Consider the following 14,514-nt stretch of genomic DNA (forward strand, 5'->3'; position numbering starts at 1 on the left):
AAATACCTATATACCTACCACATTGACTCAATGTTTTCCTTTTTAGTAATTTATTTTTTGAAGTATAATTTTCATAAAATAAAATTAATTAATTTTGAGAAAGGTATACAGTCATATAACTGCTATTTTAATCATAAGATAGAACATGTACATCAATCCATAAAGTTTCCTCATGTTCTTTACAGTTCATTTCAAAATACTTTTTGACTTCCTTTTGATTTCTTCTATGGGCAGCTTAGAAGTTCTTTACGTTCCTGATGTTTGGGGATGTTTTCAAATATGTCAAACGGATTTAATGGCACTATAGTCAGAAAATATACTCTATTATTTGTACCTTTTAAAATTTATGGAGAGAATAGGAGATCCTATATGGGTTTGGAGTAGGTGGAAGTTACACTCACCCCCTCCCAAGAGGGGAATCAAAATTATAACTAAGTTATAGAACAATGACCTGGATAGCCATCTGAAGACTAGCTGAACAGAAGTCTTATAAGTAAGGATATAGAGAAGAAGCCACATCAAGACTGGTAGGAAGGACGGAGATGCAGAAAGGGTTGGCCCTGTACCTACATTTAGGGGTCAAGAATTTGGAGGGTTACCTCAATTGTACATACACCCTCCAAGGGAGCATGGGGTCTCAGCCCCACACTGGTTTCCCAGTCGAGCACCAGTGCTGGGAAGAGAAGTCCATGTAACATCTGGCTGTGAAAATTGTCAGGGATTCTTTCTGCCAGGATGAGACTGCTAGAAATCCAGGCATCCTCTTAAAGGGTCAGCCCACAAAATCTCTTGCAGGCACTCACCCTAGGCTCCAGCAGAAGGATGGTGACTCAGAGGGGACTGAAGCCATACAGGGTGCGATTGGGTTGTGTGGCTTCAGAGGGAGGCTGGAGGGACAGCTGCCAGTGTCCTCGGGGCCAAGTCTTTTTCCCATACCTCCCACAGATGCCGTCTTTCCTGGGTCTAGCACTCCCCTCCATATGGCATCAACCTGGGGAGATGCACTGGCTCCATCCTCCTTACTCTGAGGCTTCATTTTGCCCAGCTTGTACACTGCAGGGGAATCTGCTGGCTGTAGACCGCTGGCACCTGTGTTACAATCTTGAAAAATTCTGGATGAAGTCTGGGCAAATTCAAGGGGTGTCAGACACACATAGGGAGAGACTGAGTTATGTGGCTTTAGGGCAAGGGCTATTTTTCCTGCATGCTCCACTGGTGCCACCATTCCTGTTTCCCATCCCCTCTCATGGCAATAGCCTGGGGAGATGCACTAGCTCCATCCTGCCAGCTCCCTGTGGCCCTGGCCCAGCACAGGCTCCAGAAGGATGGCGGTGGCCTTCGTGTGCACTGGGTATATAAAGGAACCCAAAACCCTAATTGAAAAGAGTGTATGCACCTCTGTGTTTATGCAGAATTCTTTACAGTGGCCAAGATGTAGAAACAACCCAAGTGACCACCAATAGACGACTCAACAAAAAAGTGACTGCCTGTGTGCAATGGAATACTACTCACCATAACCATTTTTGACTGCGTAGTTGGACCTAGATGGTATTATGTTAAGTAAAATAAGTCAGACAGAAAGACAAGTATTAATATAATTTCACTTACATGTGGAGTCAAAAGTCCAAATAGATTAACAAAGAAAATCGATACAGAAACAGACTGATGGTTTCCAGAGGAGAGGAGTTTGGTGAGCGGGGTGGAAAAGGTTAGGCGATTAAGAAGACAGAGAGATGGTCCATGCATATAACAGAAAATATGCAACATCACTAGCCATCAGAGAGATGCAACTTAAAACCACAAGGAGGCACTGGCTGGTGTGGCTCAGTGGATTGAGTGCCGACCTGTGAACCAAAGGATCACCTGCAGTTCCCATTCAGGGCACATGCCTGGGTTGTGGGCCAGGCCAGGTCCCCAGTAGGGGGCGAGTGAAAGGCAACCACACATCGATGTTTCTCAACCTCTCTTCCTCCTTTCCCCTCTCTAAAAATAAGTAAATAAAATCTTTAAAAAAAAAACCAAACCCACAATGAGATGTCACCTCACACCTGCCAAAATGGCTATCATTAATAAAACAACAAACAACACATGCTGGTGAGGATGTGGAGAAAAGGGAACCCTAGTGCACTGTTGGTGGGCATACAGACTGGTACAGCTACTGTGGAAAATAGAGTGGAATTTCCTCAAAAAATTAAAAGTGGAACTGGTTTTTGAACCAGTGATTCCACTACTGGGAATATACCTTAAGAATCCTGAAACATCAATTCAGATAAGTCCCTTGAACATTTCACATAATACTGGTTTGGTGATGGTGAACTCCTTTATTTTTTTCTTGTCAGGGAAGATCTTTATCTGCCCTTTGATTCTAATAGGATAATCTTTGCTGGGTAGAGCAGTCTTGGCTATAGGTTCCTGGTTTTCATGACTTTGAGTATTTATCGCCAGTCCCTTGCCATCAGAAATTGAGTTGAATGGAAGTCTAGCAACTACGGAATTAAAGAAACCATATCCATCCATATTGGTAGGGTGGGCAGAGATGTGGAAATGGCTGTTACCACATCAAGTTGTGGTGGATAAAAATTCCAGAGGAATATCTCTGGAGTGAGGAGTCCTAGCCACAACTCCAGGTTTGTGGAGCCCAGGGCTCCAGTGCCAGGGAGATAAGTCCTCATAACTTCCACCTGCAAAAATCAGTGGGGACTGTGTTGGTCAAAGAAACATCTGGAATTTCAAGCAGTTCCTCTTAAAGAGCCCACATGCCGACTTACTCAAACTCATTCCCTCTGAGCTTCAGCAGCAGGGTAGCTGGTTGAAAGGCACCAGTGGCATACAGGGAGAAACTGAAGTTTCTGGCTTCAAAGTGAAAGCTGGGGGACAGTTTTCTCCCAGACAGAAAGGCGGGAAGTAGCCAGTGTCCCTTTTCTGAAACTTCACATGGTCACATAGCCAGAAGGTTGGTGCCGTATCTGAGGCTCCATCAACCTGGCTAGAACTGTTTGTCCCACCCTGGAGATCCCCAGTGACTGGGTCCCACCCAACTTACAAGCCCAACCAAGCTGATATTCTGTATGAATAGGATGGTGTTGGCTCACACTTCACAACTTCCTAAGTCCTCTAAAACAAGCAACAGCCAGCCTCAGTGAGCCTTCACCAACCTTCCCCCGCCCCTTTTATTTCCTGCTAAGTAGCCCTATGGGCACTAGCAGCGGTTAGCCTAGATTCACAGCTCGTCTTTGTCTGGGAATCTCCAAATTCGGCACAAGTATCAGCCATCTCAGATTGCTTGATATCTCAAACAGGGTGGCCCCAGGCAAAACACAGGGGGCTGACCTTGGCCTGTACCACTTGGGAAACCATAGAGCCTGCACATGCATTGGACAGCTACAGACCATGTTGGAACACCACCACCTTGCCCCAACAAAGCCTATACTCCATGGAGGTCAGAGGTTGGTGACCAGTGGTCACAGCCAGTTCTTGCAGCTGATGGGCCTGAGTAAACACCTCCTATTGACCTGCCAATAGCAGTGAAGACTCAACTACAAGATGAGGATGTATTTAGCACTCATGAAGGGTGCACCTTGGATTCATAGCTTCGGTGGTAGGGGAAGCTGTGCCACTAGACCCTAAGGACACCTACTACATTAGGCCGAGATACCAAGGCAGGTAGTCATAGCAGCTCTACCTCATACGTAGAAACAAACACATGGAGGCTGCCAAAATGAGGAGGCAAAGAAACATGGCACAAAGGAACAGATCAAAACTCCAGAAGAAGCTAAATGAAATGGAGATAAGCAATCTGTCTTTCAAAACACTGGTTATCAGGGTACTCAAGGAACTTCGTGAGGACCTCAACAGTGTAAAAACGATCCAGTCAGAAATGATGGATTTGCTAATTAAAATAATGATGACAGAATTCTTTCCAGAAGGATTACAATATACAATTTTAGTTGTACAACATTTTAAAGGTATTTAAAGAAAAAAAATCCCACAAACCTGTCACCCCAGTGAAACTATCTTTCAAAAATCAAGATATAATACTCTTCCACACATAGAAGCTGAAAGTTTTTTGCCAGTAGAAGAAATGTTAGAGGAGGTCATCCAGGTACAAGGAAAATGATGCCAGATGGAAATACGGATCTACACAAAGGAATGAAAAGATGTGGAAATGATAAGAGATTTTTTTCATATATATTTATATATATACTTATATCAAGATAATTATTCAGTCCAAAAGAATAACAATGTATTGTAGGGTTTATAAGATATATGTAAATGAAACGTGATGGAAACAGCCTAAAACCAGGTGGAGAAAAATTGAAGTGTACTAATGTCAAATTGTTATACTTGAAATGTTTTAATATTATTTGAAAGTAGGCTGGGATAAACTAAGGTATATATTTTAAGCCTTAAAGCAACCACTAAAATAACCAAAGTTTTACTAGTAAGCCAGTGAAGAGATAAATTGGAATCATAAGAAAAAAAAGTTGAAAAGAAGGAAAGGAAACAAAGAACAGGTGTGACAAATAGAAATATATAGCAAGGTGATGGACTTAAACCTAACCACATTTGCGATCACTTTAAATGTAAATGTGTAAGCACTCCAGTTAAAAGACAGAGGTTATTGGGTTGGATAAAAAAGCAATATCCAACCATTTGCTGTCTACAACAAACTCACTTTAAATATAAAGGCACAATTAGATTAAAGGTAAAAGGATGGAAAAAGATACATACCAAGTGAGTAAAAACAAAAGATGAAATGACTATATTAATGTCAAAGTAGATTTTAGAACATAAAATATCTCAGAGAATAAAGATCACTTGATTATAAGGAAGTTAATCTAAATGCATACTTATTAACATTTATGCATGTAATAACTACAAAAAATAGTGAAGCAAAGGACTGCAAGGAGAAATAGTCACAGTCATAGGTAAAGATTTCAGTACCTCTCAATAATATAATAGGTTGATAGAAAATCAGTAAGGGTAGAGAAGACTTGAACAGTACTGTCAACCAACCTGATCTCGTTGACATTTCTAGAACACTACTAAATAAGCAGAGATTGACATTTTTAGAACACTCATCCATTAACAGCAGAGTACATTCATTTCAAGTGCATATGAAACATTTGCAAGGATAGACCGTATTCTGCATCCTAAAATGGTGTCAAATGTATTTAAAATAATTGATGTCATATAAAGTATGTTCTCTGACTACTTTAAATTAAATTTAATAATTTAATTTATCAAATGATAATTTAATTCTTTGTATTTGGAAACTAAATAACACATTTCTAAATAGCACATGGACCATAGAACAAATCTATGGTCCACCTCCCTTCCTCAAAGGGAAATTAGAAAGTATGTTGAGAAAACAAAAGTAAGTATGCTGAACAGAATGAAATAGCATCACAACAGAATCTATGGGATGCTGCTAAAACGGTATTAAGGGGACAAGTATAGCACTAAAAACCTATATTAAAAACAAAGGTCTTAAATCAGTGGCCTCACCATATGAAACAAACAAAAAAAATAGATGAGCAATTTAAATTCAAAGTAAGTAGAAGAAAAATAACAAAAATCAAAGTGAAAATAAAATAGAAAACAAATATTGGAGGAAAAATAAGTTGGTCCTTTGAGAAGATCAGTAAAATCCATAAATCTCTACTCTCCTACTTAGGAGCAAAAGAGAGAAGATACAGATTACCAGTATCAGAAATAAGAGATTCAGAAGATGTAAAAGCATTTTAAGGAAAAATTATAAACGACTTTATCATCTCCACAGCTTGGATGCAATGGATAGGTTCTTACCAAAGCTCACTTAAATGCAGTGTGGGTGGTAGAGTGGTGAGCATAGCTGCCTTCCAAAGCTCACTCAAGAACAAGATAATCTGAATTCCTCTATATTGAAATCGAAGTCCTAGTTAATGTTATGTATTACATATGTACAGTATAGCTGTGTTGAAATGGGAATTATAGGTTAAACCTTTTCACACAAAAAAAACTCCAGGCCAGGATGGCTTCATTGGTAAATTCTGCAAAGCATTTAAGGAGGAAATAATACCAATTCTATATGAATTTGTCCAGAAAACTGAAGAGGAGGTAATATTTCCCACTTCATTTTTTACTGTAATATTAAAACCTGACAAAGTCAGTAAGTACAAGAAAACTACACACCAATGTCTCATGAATATAGATAAAAATTCTAAACCTACTATAGCAAATAGAATTCAGTAATATTGTAAAAGATAATACACCATGACCAAGTGGGGTTGATTGGTGGTAACGGAAGATTGGTTTAATATTAGAAAATCAGTCCATTTGTCACATTAATAGGCTAAAATGAAAAACAAGTATAATCCTCTTTATTCATGCTGAGTCAAGCAGGTGACAAAAATCAGCTTTTGTTCCTGATAGTTTTTATCAGCAAAGTATGAAGAGAATGTTCTCAACCTAGTAAAAGGCAATAAGACAAACCTGTGCTGAACATCCAAACTTGATTATGGTTAAAATTTTCTTTACAATAAATTCCAAAAAAAGTATGTACATCTAAGACAAATCTATGGCTAGCCTCTAAACTTTTGCGTCTGATAGAAACTTCTGTTACAATAAGTTTTTAGAAAATATATGCTATATTTTAGAAAATATATGCTATAGGAAAAATGCTATAAGAGTAATAGGATTAGTGAGAATAGTTTTATACATACTTGTAGATATTTGAGTGATCAAGGAATCATTAGAACTAGAATGAGCCTTCAAGATGATACTAATTCAAAGTATTTATTTTTCATAGGTCAGTATGGAAATCCTTTAACTAAATACATTAGACATTATGAAGGATTATCTTATGATGCGGATTCATTACACCAAAAACACCAGCGTGCCAAAAGAGCAGTTTCACACGAGGACCAGTTTTTACGCCTAGATTTTCATGCCCATGGAAGGTGAGTAAATTTATTGCCGATTGAGTTTGAAGTTCCCCCGTATTCAATCTAATTGAAAAGAAGAAATTTTTGCTCTTAATTTACCGTCTCTAATTGAAAGGTCTCTGTTTGGGAACTCAGCCTACACTGGAATTTGGTATAAACTTGAAAAAATGTTTTCTTTTAAAATGGATTGTCCTTTTCATGTTCTTAAGGAAACAGTCATTGAAATATTTTAAAATTTATGAATTAGATTCTCTATTGTGTTATTAGAGGATATGACTTCAAAGGAGATTTTATGTTTATAGTTTTCTACTACTTTTTATGTGTTTTATGGTCAATATATCTGTCTTCTGGTACGAATAGTGAAGATAGCTGGTTCTGTGCTGTTTAACAAGTCATTTAATATCTCATGAAGTCAATTTTATCAGCTCTGAAATGACAACTTGTAGATAGATTGCCTACTGTACCACTCAGTTCTCAGAATTGGTAAGGGGTACAGAAGAGGGAGGCAAGGGGGAGAGGAAAAAATCACATTTATTTAGTGCTTGTTGTGTTCCAGGTACATAGATACTTTATATGCATTTTCTTATTTAGTTTTCTCAATATCCAAACAAAGTAAATAGCTTTATAGTGGAGGAGACTAAAGCTCACATAAGTTAATGTCTTTAAAATTACACAGCACACATTTGGCCCATATCTGTCCAACTCAAAGCCAGATATTTTTTCTTTCTGTCTGTTAGGGGTACTTAGATTCAAAATCTCTGAGTATTCTTTGTCAGACTCTCTTACTTGGGTGTTGTAAGTGGCAAATCTATTCCTTTTTTACTTTTTTTATTGTTACAAATTCATTTATTATTAACTTCCTAATAGGTTTCCCAGTTTTCACTCCATTTACCATTAAGTCTATCCTGTGTACTGCTATAAGATAACTCTTCTTTATATGCTTCCATTTTCATGCTAGCTTATTTGTCTGAAAGTTTTCAATTCACAATTGTTAGCCAGATTTCTTAACTTGGCTTTCAGGATTCTTTGTAAATTAATTCTGGTCTATTGTTCTAAAATTACTCCACTTCCCAACATTTTCTGTTTTACTTAGAATGATCCTCTGCTGATTAAACCATGTACAGTTTGTTCCCTGTCATTTATCTTAAAATAATTTTCATCATCTTTTTAAAAAATTGTTTGGGTAGAAGAGGCAGGGTGGGGAGAGAGAGAGAGAGAGACAGACAGACATTGATTTGTTATTCCATTGATTTATGCATTCATTGGTTGCTTCTTGTATGTGCTCTGACAGGAGGAGCTCAAACCCACAACCTTGGTGTATTGGGACAATGCTCTAACCAACTGAGCTACCCAGCCAGGGCAAATTATCATCATCATTTTTTAAAATTTTCATTTATTTACTTCTTAGAGAGAGCTGAAAAAAGGAGAGGAGAGCTGAAAGGAGGAAAGAAAGAGAAGGAGAGAAACATAAGTGTGCAGGAGATTACATTGATTGGTTGCCTCTCATACACCCCAAACTGAAGAGGGTGGCCTACAACCCAGGCTTGTGCTTTGACTGGGAATCCAGCCTGTGACCTTTTGGTTCACAGGCCTGCACTCAATCCACTGAGCCACACCAGCCAGGGTCAATTATCATCATCCTTTGATGTACAGTTCAAGTTCTACTTTTGTTGAAGCTTTGCCTGTACCTTTAAATTACTTACAACTGGCATTATATTAGTTTTCTCTTCCTTTTCATGCATGTATTTCTTTTTATTTTTTTATAACTAATATTTTTAATTTCTCCCATGTGGATAGTCTGGCAATTATTTAATGTGTCAATTATTTGCAGTTATAGTACAAATGCTTAAATATTTTAATGAATGAAAAATCAGATAATAAGTAACATGAAACAAAGTATTTTGTACATGGAAATACATGAGTTACTTAACTTATTTTCCATATTACAAAATAATAGCCTTGGCTGGTGTAGCTCAGTGGATTGAGTGCGGGCCTGCGAATCAAAATAATGATCATTGTAGAAAAAATTATGTGCTATAAAATCTGCTACGTTGATTTGAAGGTGAGAAACAGATTCCATTCAGAGTCTATTTGTTTTCTTGATAAAAATTTTAGTGGCAGCATTTCATGTTAATTTTTTAGAATATTTTATTTATTTATTTTTAGAGAGAGGGGGAGGGAGGGAGAAATAGAGGGAGAGAAACATCAATGTGTAGTTACCTCTCATGTGCCCCCCAACTGAGGACCCGGCCTGCAACTCACACATGTGCCATGATTGGAAACCGAACTGGCGATCCTTTGGTTTGCAGGCTTGCACTCAGTCCACTGAGCTGCACCAGCCAGGGCTTATATAAATTTTTATGGCCCTTAACTTCTGATAGTTTACAAAAGATTTTATTTATTTATTCTTAGAGAGAGCAAGGGAGAGATAAAGAGGGAGAGATATATTGATGTGAGAGAGAAACATCAATTAGTTGCCCGTTGCAGGTGCCTCAACCAGGAGCCTATCTCAAGCATGTTCCCTGACCAGGAACTGAATCAGTGACCTTTTGCTTTGCTGGATGATGCTCCAGCTAAATGAGCCAATCATCAGGGCAACTTCTGGTATTTTAAAATTATCTATTCTTTATGCATACCATGAAGTAATACACTAGCATTAAATCTCCTGAAGGGTTTAGTGACCACCTCAAAATAAATTTGATACTTTATTCGAAACACGGTGTGACTGCTGAAAGGAAAAGTTGAGATTCTAGATGCCTTTGGTTTGGTACCACATTCCTGTTACATCATTAGATTTTTATTAGATCTGTGTGTGTGCATGTGAGAGCGAGAGAGGGCACGTGCGAGTATTCTCATGATGTTGTTTAGTCATCCAAAAAATACTGATTGCTAGTTTAAGCTGTTGGTAGAAAAATAAATCAAACATAAATTTAATCAGGACAGTGGGCAATAATGCATATGTCATTGTGTAGGAGGAAAATGAGATATGGTGCTTTATAGATAAAATGCTATAGATATTCAAACATGAGAGAACTTGTTTTTGGCTGAGGCAGAGGACCTGGAAACCAGAGAATCTCAAGCTCTGTAATAAGTAGTCATCTTAGGTACTTTGATCAGAAATTTAGTTAACTGTACATTTTCTAGAATAGATCCAAATTCAGGTATTTTATTTTGTCGTCTCAATTAAAATATACAACTCATGTTTACTGGGAAAAGTGGGTATATGTATGTTAACAAAGTTATAATAAAATTGATAAATACTGTAATTGACATACTTATTGCTAAGTGAGCCTAGAGGAAGAAGCAGTGCCCTCATTCGGCATATCATTCAGGCATCCCACTTAGCAGAACTTACCCAGGTGAAGCAGTTTCTGAAATTGAGAAAACTGATTCTTATTTCTCAGCCAAGGAAAGGTTTGTTTTTTCCCTAGCATTTACTGTCAAGCATGTGGCCCAGGTAATTTGTAAAAGGCATACATATTTCCTTTGATGGATCTTGTCTGGAGTTGGGTTATTCTGGAAGTATCTTGGGCTTTATACTTGTCTATAATGAATGGGGTAGCAGAAACCTAGAGCGCTGTTAACTCTGATGACAAACCAGAGGTTAAGTCCAGGGAGCACAGATGGATACCAACTTATAAAGAGCAGGGCAATAGATTTGAATGGTATAAAATGCTATTGTTAGGGATGTGGGAAAACAAAATTTTGAAAAATACTGACTTGGTACTTAAATTATTTCCTTCAAAATTTGAGCAAGTTTCAGCAAAATTTCCTAAAGGAAAATACCATTTATTTGGTACCTAATTTATGTCTGGTATAGTACATATTAACATATATTATTAGTTTAAGTATATTTCACACTGCTTTTTATCTCAGCTTTGATTTTCTAGGATGTGATTTTTTTGTTCTTCTTCACATAGAAATTAAAAGCCTAGAAATATCTTTTTAAAAAATTGGAAGGACAGTAGCTGTTTAAATTACATACTGAATCATAAGAAAAAACAAGAGCTGAATTGTGTTCATGTTAATTTTGTATTAAGCTAAATTAAGAGCTGATGACTGCTCTGAGTTTAACTTCTTAAATATGATTTTAACATGAAATATTTTTATTTTACATGTTTTTAAGCATTAACCTAGTGGCTTTATGTGGAAGAGATTGAATGAGTTTTAAGAAAAACTTAAACCAAACTTCCTCTTTCTTTTGAAAAGGAAATGGAAGAGTTTTTCTGACTGTTTTTAATTCTTTAGGTACATTGTTTTCTCTAAAAGTTGCTCTTCAACAGGCTGTGTCTGATAGAACATGTAATGTCAGAGTTTCTAGGGTTGGTAACGTAGACAGTAAATGTCAGAAATAAAGTGTATGTCTAGTAGAAAAGCTCAGCCATCATTGTACTCAAGTGTAAGTTATATTTCATACTAAAATGTTGCATAAGCAGTTGGGTCTTTTGTAAGATAAGCACTTTTTAATTAGGATTCATAGTCTTCCGTGTTTTTTCAGTTCTCCAAGTGATTAAGCTCCATGTAAATTATAGTGCTATTTCTTAAAAGTGTAGCAAGGATTTTATATGACTGATGGTTATTTACATGTTTATCCTGTTTCATCATATCTGAAAATTCTTTATATAACTGTGTAGAATGGATATGTTTAGATGATCAGTTTTTTAATATTCTTGTTTGGATTGTTCTAGTAAGCATCAGTGAAATCTTCTTGTATAGTAGTGTGGCATTTTTAAACTAATAAGCATATTTAAAAATTCTTTGGTGCCCTGACCAGGTGACTCAGTTGTTTGGAGTGTTGTCTGTACACAACTAGATTGTGGGTTCAATTGCAGTCAGGGCACACACCTAGGTTGTGGCTTTGATCCCTGGGTGGGGCACGTATGGGAGGCAGCTGACAGATGTGTCTCTTTCACAATGATGTTTGTCTCTCTTTTTCTTTTTTCCTCTCTCTCTAAAATCAGTAAACGTATACTAGGGTGAGGATGAAAAAATAATAAAATTTTTTTGGTAATCACATGTATAATTCCTTTTTGAAATAACTTCTAAATATTGATTTCTCACTTGATCGTATCATAACCTCTTTTTTAAAAACGGTATTTTATTGGTTATGCTATTACATTTGTCCCATTTTTTCCCCCATTTTCCTCCTCCACCCAGCCCCCCTCACTCTCTCAGACAATCCCCATTCTGTTGTCCATGTCCATGGGTCATGCATATATGTTCTTTGGCTACTCCATTTCCTATGTGTACTTTACATCCTCATGACTATCCTGTAACTATTAATTTGTACTACTTATCCCTTCACGTTTTTAGCCCCTCACCCCCACCACCTCCCAGATGGCAATGATCAAAAATGTTCTCTGTGTTTATGATTCTGTTTCTGTTCTGCTTGTTTATTTTTTTTTTTTAGATTCAATCGTTGATAGATATATATTTGTTGCTCATATTGTTGATCTTCTTAAAGAAGACTCTTTAACATTTCATGTAATGCTGGTTTGGTGGTGATGTACTCCTTTAGTTTTTTCTTGTCTGAAGGCTCTTTATCTGTTTCCACTCTTAATGATAGTTTTGCTGGGTAGAGTAATATTGGTTGTAAGTCCTTGCTTTTCATCACTTTGAATATTTCTTGCCACTCCCTTCAAACCTGCAAAGTATTTTTTTGAGAAATTACCTGACAGTGTTATGGGAGCTCCCCAAGGCAACTGACTGCTTTTTTTCTTGCGGCTTTTAAGATTCTCTCTTTGTTTTTATCTTTTTGCTTCTTAATTATAATGTGTCTTGTGGTGGGCCTCTTTGAGTTCATCTTGATAGGGAGTCTCTGAACTTCCTGACCTTGCATGTCCATTACCTTCACCAAGTTAAGGAAGTTTTCTTCCATTATTTTTTGAAGTAGATTTCCATTTTCTTGCTCTCTTCTCCTTCTGGCACCCCTCTAATACAAATGTTTGGAATGCTTAAAGTTGTCCCAGAGGCTCCTTACACTGTCTTTATTTTTTTGGATTCTTTTTTTTCTTGCTGTTATGGTTGTTTTTTTGTTTGTTTTGTTTTTTTGCTTCCTTGTATTGCAAATCACTGATTTGATTCTTGATGTCATCCATTCTACTGTTGGTTTTCTGTAAATTGTTTTTTTATTTCAGTTAGTGTATCCTTCATTACTGTTTTTTGATTCATGGTTTCCATGTCCTTTTTTATCATGTTGAAGCTCTCTCTGAGTTCATCTGCTCTTCTCCTGAGTTCACTGAGCATCCTTACAATCAGTATTTTTAACTCTGCATCTGGTAGCTTGCTTGTCTCCATTTTGTTTCGTTCTTTCTTTGGAGTTCTATTCTTTCATTTGGGAGCTGTTTGTTTGTTTCCTCATTTTGACAGCCTCCCTGTGTTTGTTTTTATGTAGTAGGTAGAGCTGCTAAATCTCCCAAGCTTGGTAGAGTTGCATAATGTAGTAGGTGTCCTGTAGGGCCCAGGGCACAGCCTCCCCTATTACCCAGTCTGGGTACTCGAGGTACACCCACTGTATAGGCTGTGAACAACCTCCTATTGTAATGAGCCTTTATTGTTATTGGCACTTCCAAGGTCATCCATGCTTGTGTTTTGTCATGGGTCATACAGCATAGGCTACAAAACAGTCTGTAGATGGCTGCTACTTATGCTGGGCTTGGAAGTACTCAGAAGAAGCTGAACTGAGAAACAAGGCTGGCTGCTGGTAGTGCTGGACCTCAGGCAACTTAGTGAGAGGAATGGGGCTTGCTGAATCAGATGCTGCTTGCTTGAGAGAATTTAGGAAAATCTGAAGCTTGGACCATTTGTATGGACCACATGCCACTGGAGACAGCTTGGGTTGGCTTAAAAGTTGGGTGGGGCAGGGTCTCAGAGAATCACCAAGATGGAGCATACAGTGTGTGCCAGGTTGGTGGATTCTCTGATAGGGAGCCTGCCTGCCAGCTCTGTGGGTGGCTCTGTGCTGTAGGGCTTGAAAAAGGAACAATGGCCTCTGCTAGTAGGAGGAAGCCATTCCCCAACTCTCACCCTAACGCTTTCTAGGAGGAAGCCATTCCCCAACTCTCACCCTAATGCTGGAGAATTCAGTTCCTCCCATATGCCCCAGGTGCCTTTCAATCTGCTGCCCCCGTGCCAGAGTTCACAGTGGGTGGTAGGTCAGAGTAAGTCTGTGCATGGGCCATTTAAGAGGAACTTCAGACATTTCAGCAGTATCTGTCTTCCAAAGCCTCAATCCCCACTTGTTTTTATAGGTAGAAGTTTTTGAAACTTATCTTTCTGGCACTGGAACCCTGGGTTGAGGGTGGGGGCTGTTGTGGGACTTGGACCCTTCCCTCCTCAAATATCCCTGCCAATTTTTATCTGTCATATGTGGGTGTGGGACCAGCCTGTTCCTTGTCTCTGTCCCTCCTACCAATCACAATGTAGTTTGATCTCTAGTTCTGTTTTTGTAGGAATTTCTTTCAGCTTAATTTCTGATGATTCTGAATGATGGTTCTATAGTTTAGTTGTAATTTTTATGTTGTGAGAGGAGGTGAGCTGTGTTAACTATGCCACTGTTTTGACCGGAAGTCCTCATAACCTCTCTATA

The 14,514-nt window shown here is 37.9% G+C and overlaps 1 protein-coding gene across 1 annotated transcript in view; it reads left to right on the forward strand.

The window, feature by feature from the left end:
- The window catches only part of ADAM10 (ADAM metallopeptidase domain 10), a 123,091-nt gene that overhangs the window by 23,214 nt on the left and 85,363 nt on the right, over window positions 1-14,514 (forward strand). Inside the window, exon 2 of the mRNA XM_037151069.2 lies at window positions 6,791-6,941. Within this exon, the coding sequence (XP_037006964.1) occupies window positions 6,791-6,941 (151 nt within the window). The remainder of the gene's footprint in view (window positions 1-6,790; window positions 6,942-14,514) is intronic.

This window comes from Artibeus jamaicensis, unplaced genomic scaffold, assembly GCF_021234435.1.
Source record: "Artibeus jamaicensis isolate MK-2021 breed Jamaican fruit bat unplaced genomic scaffold, CSHL_Jam_final contig_548, whole genome shotgun sequence".
Classification (NCBI taxonomy): domain Eukaryota; kingdom Metazoa; phylum Chordata; class Mammalia; order Chiroptera; family Phyllostomidae; genus Artibeus; species Artibeus jamaicensis.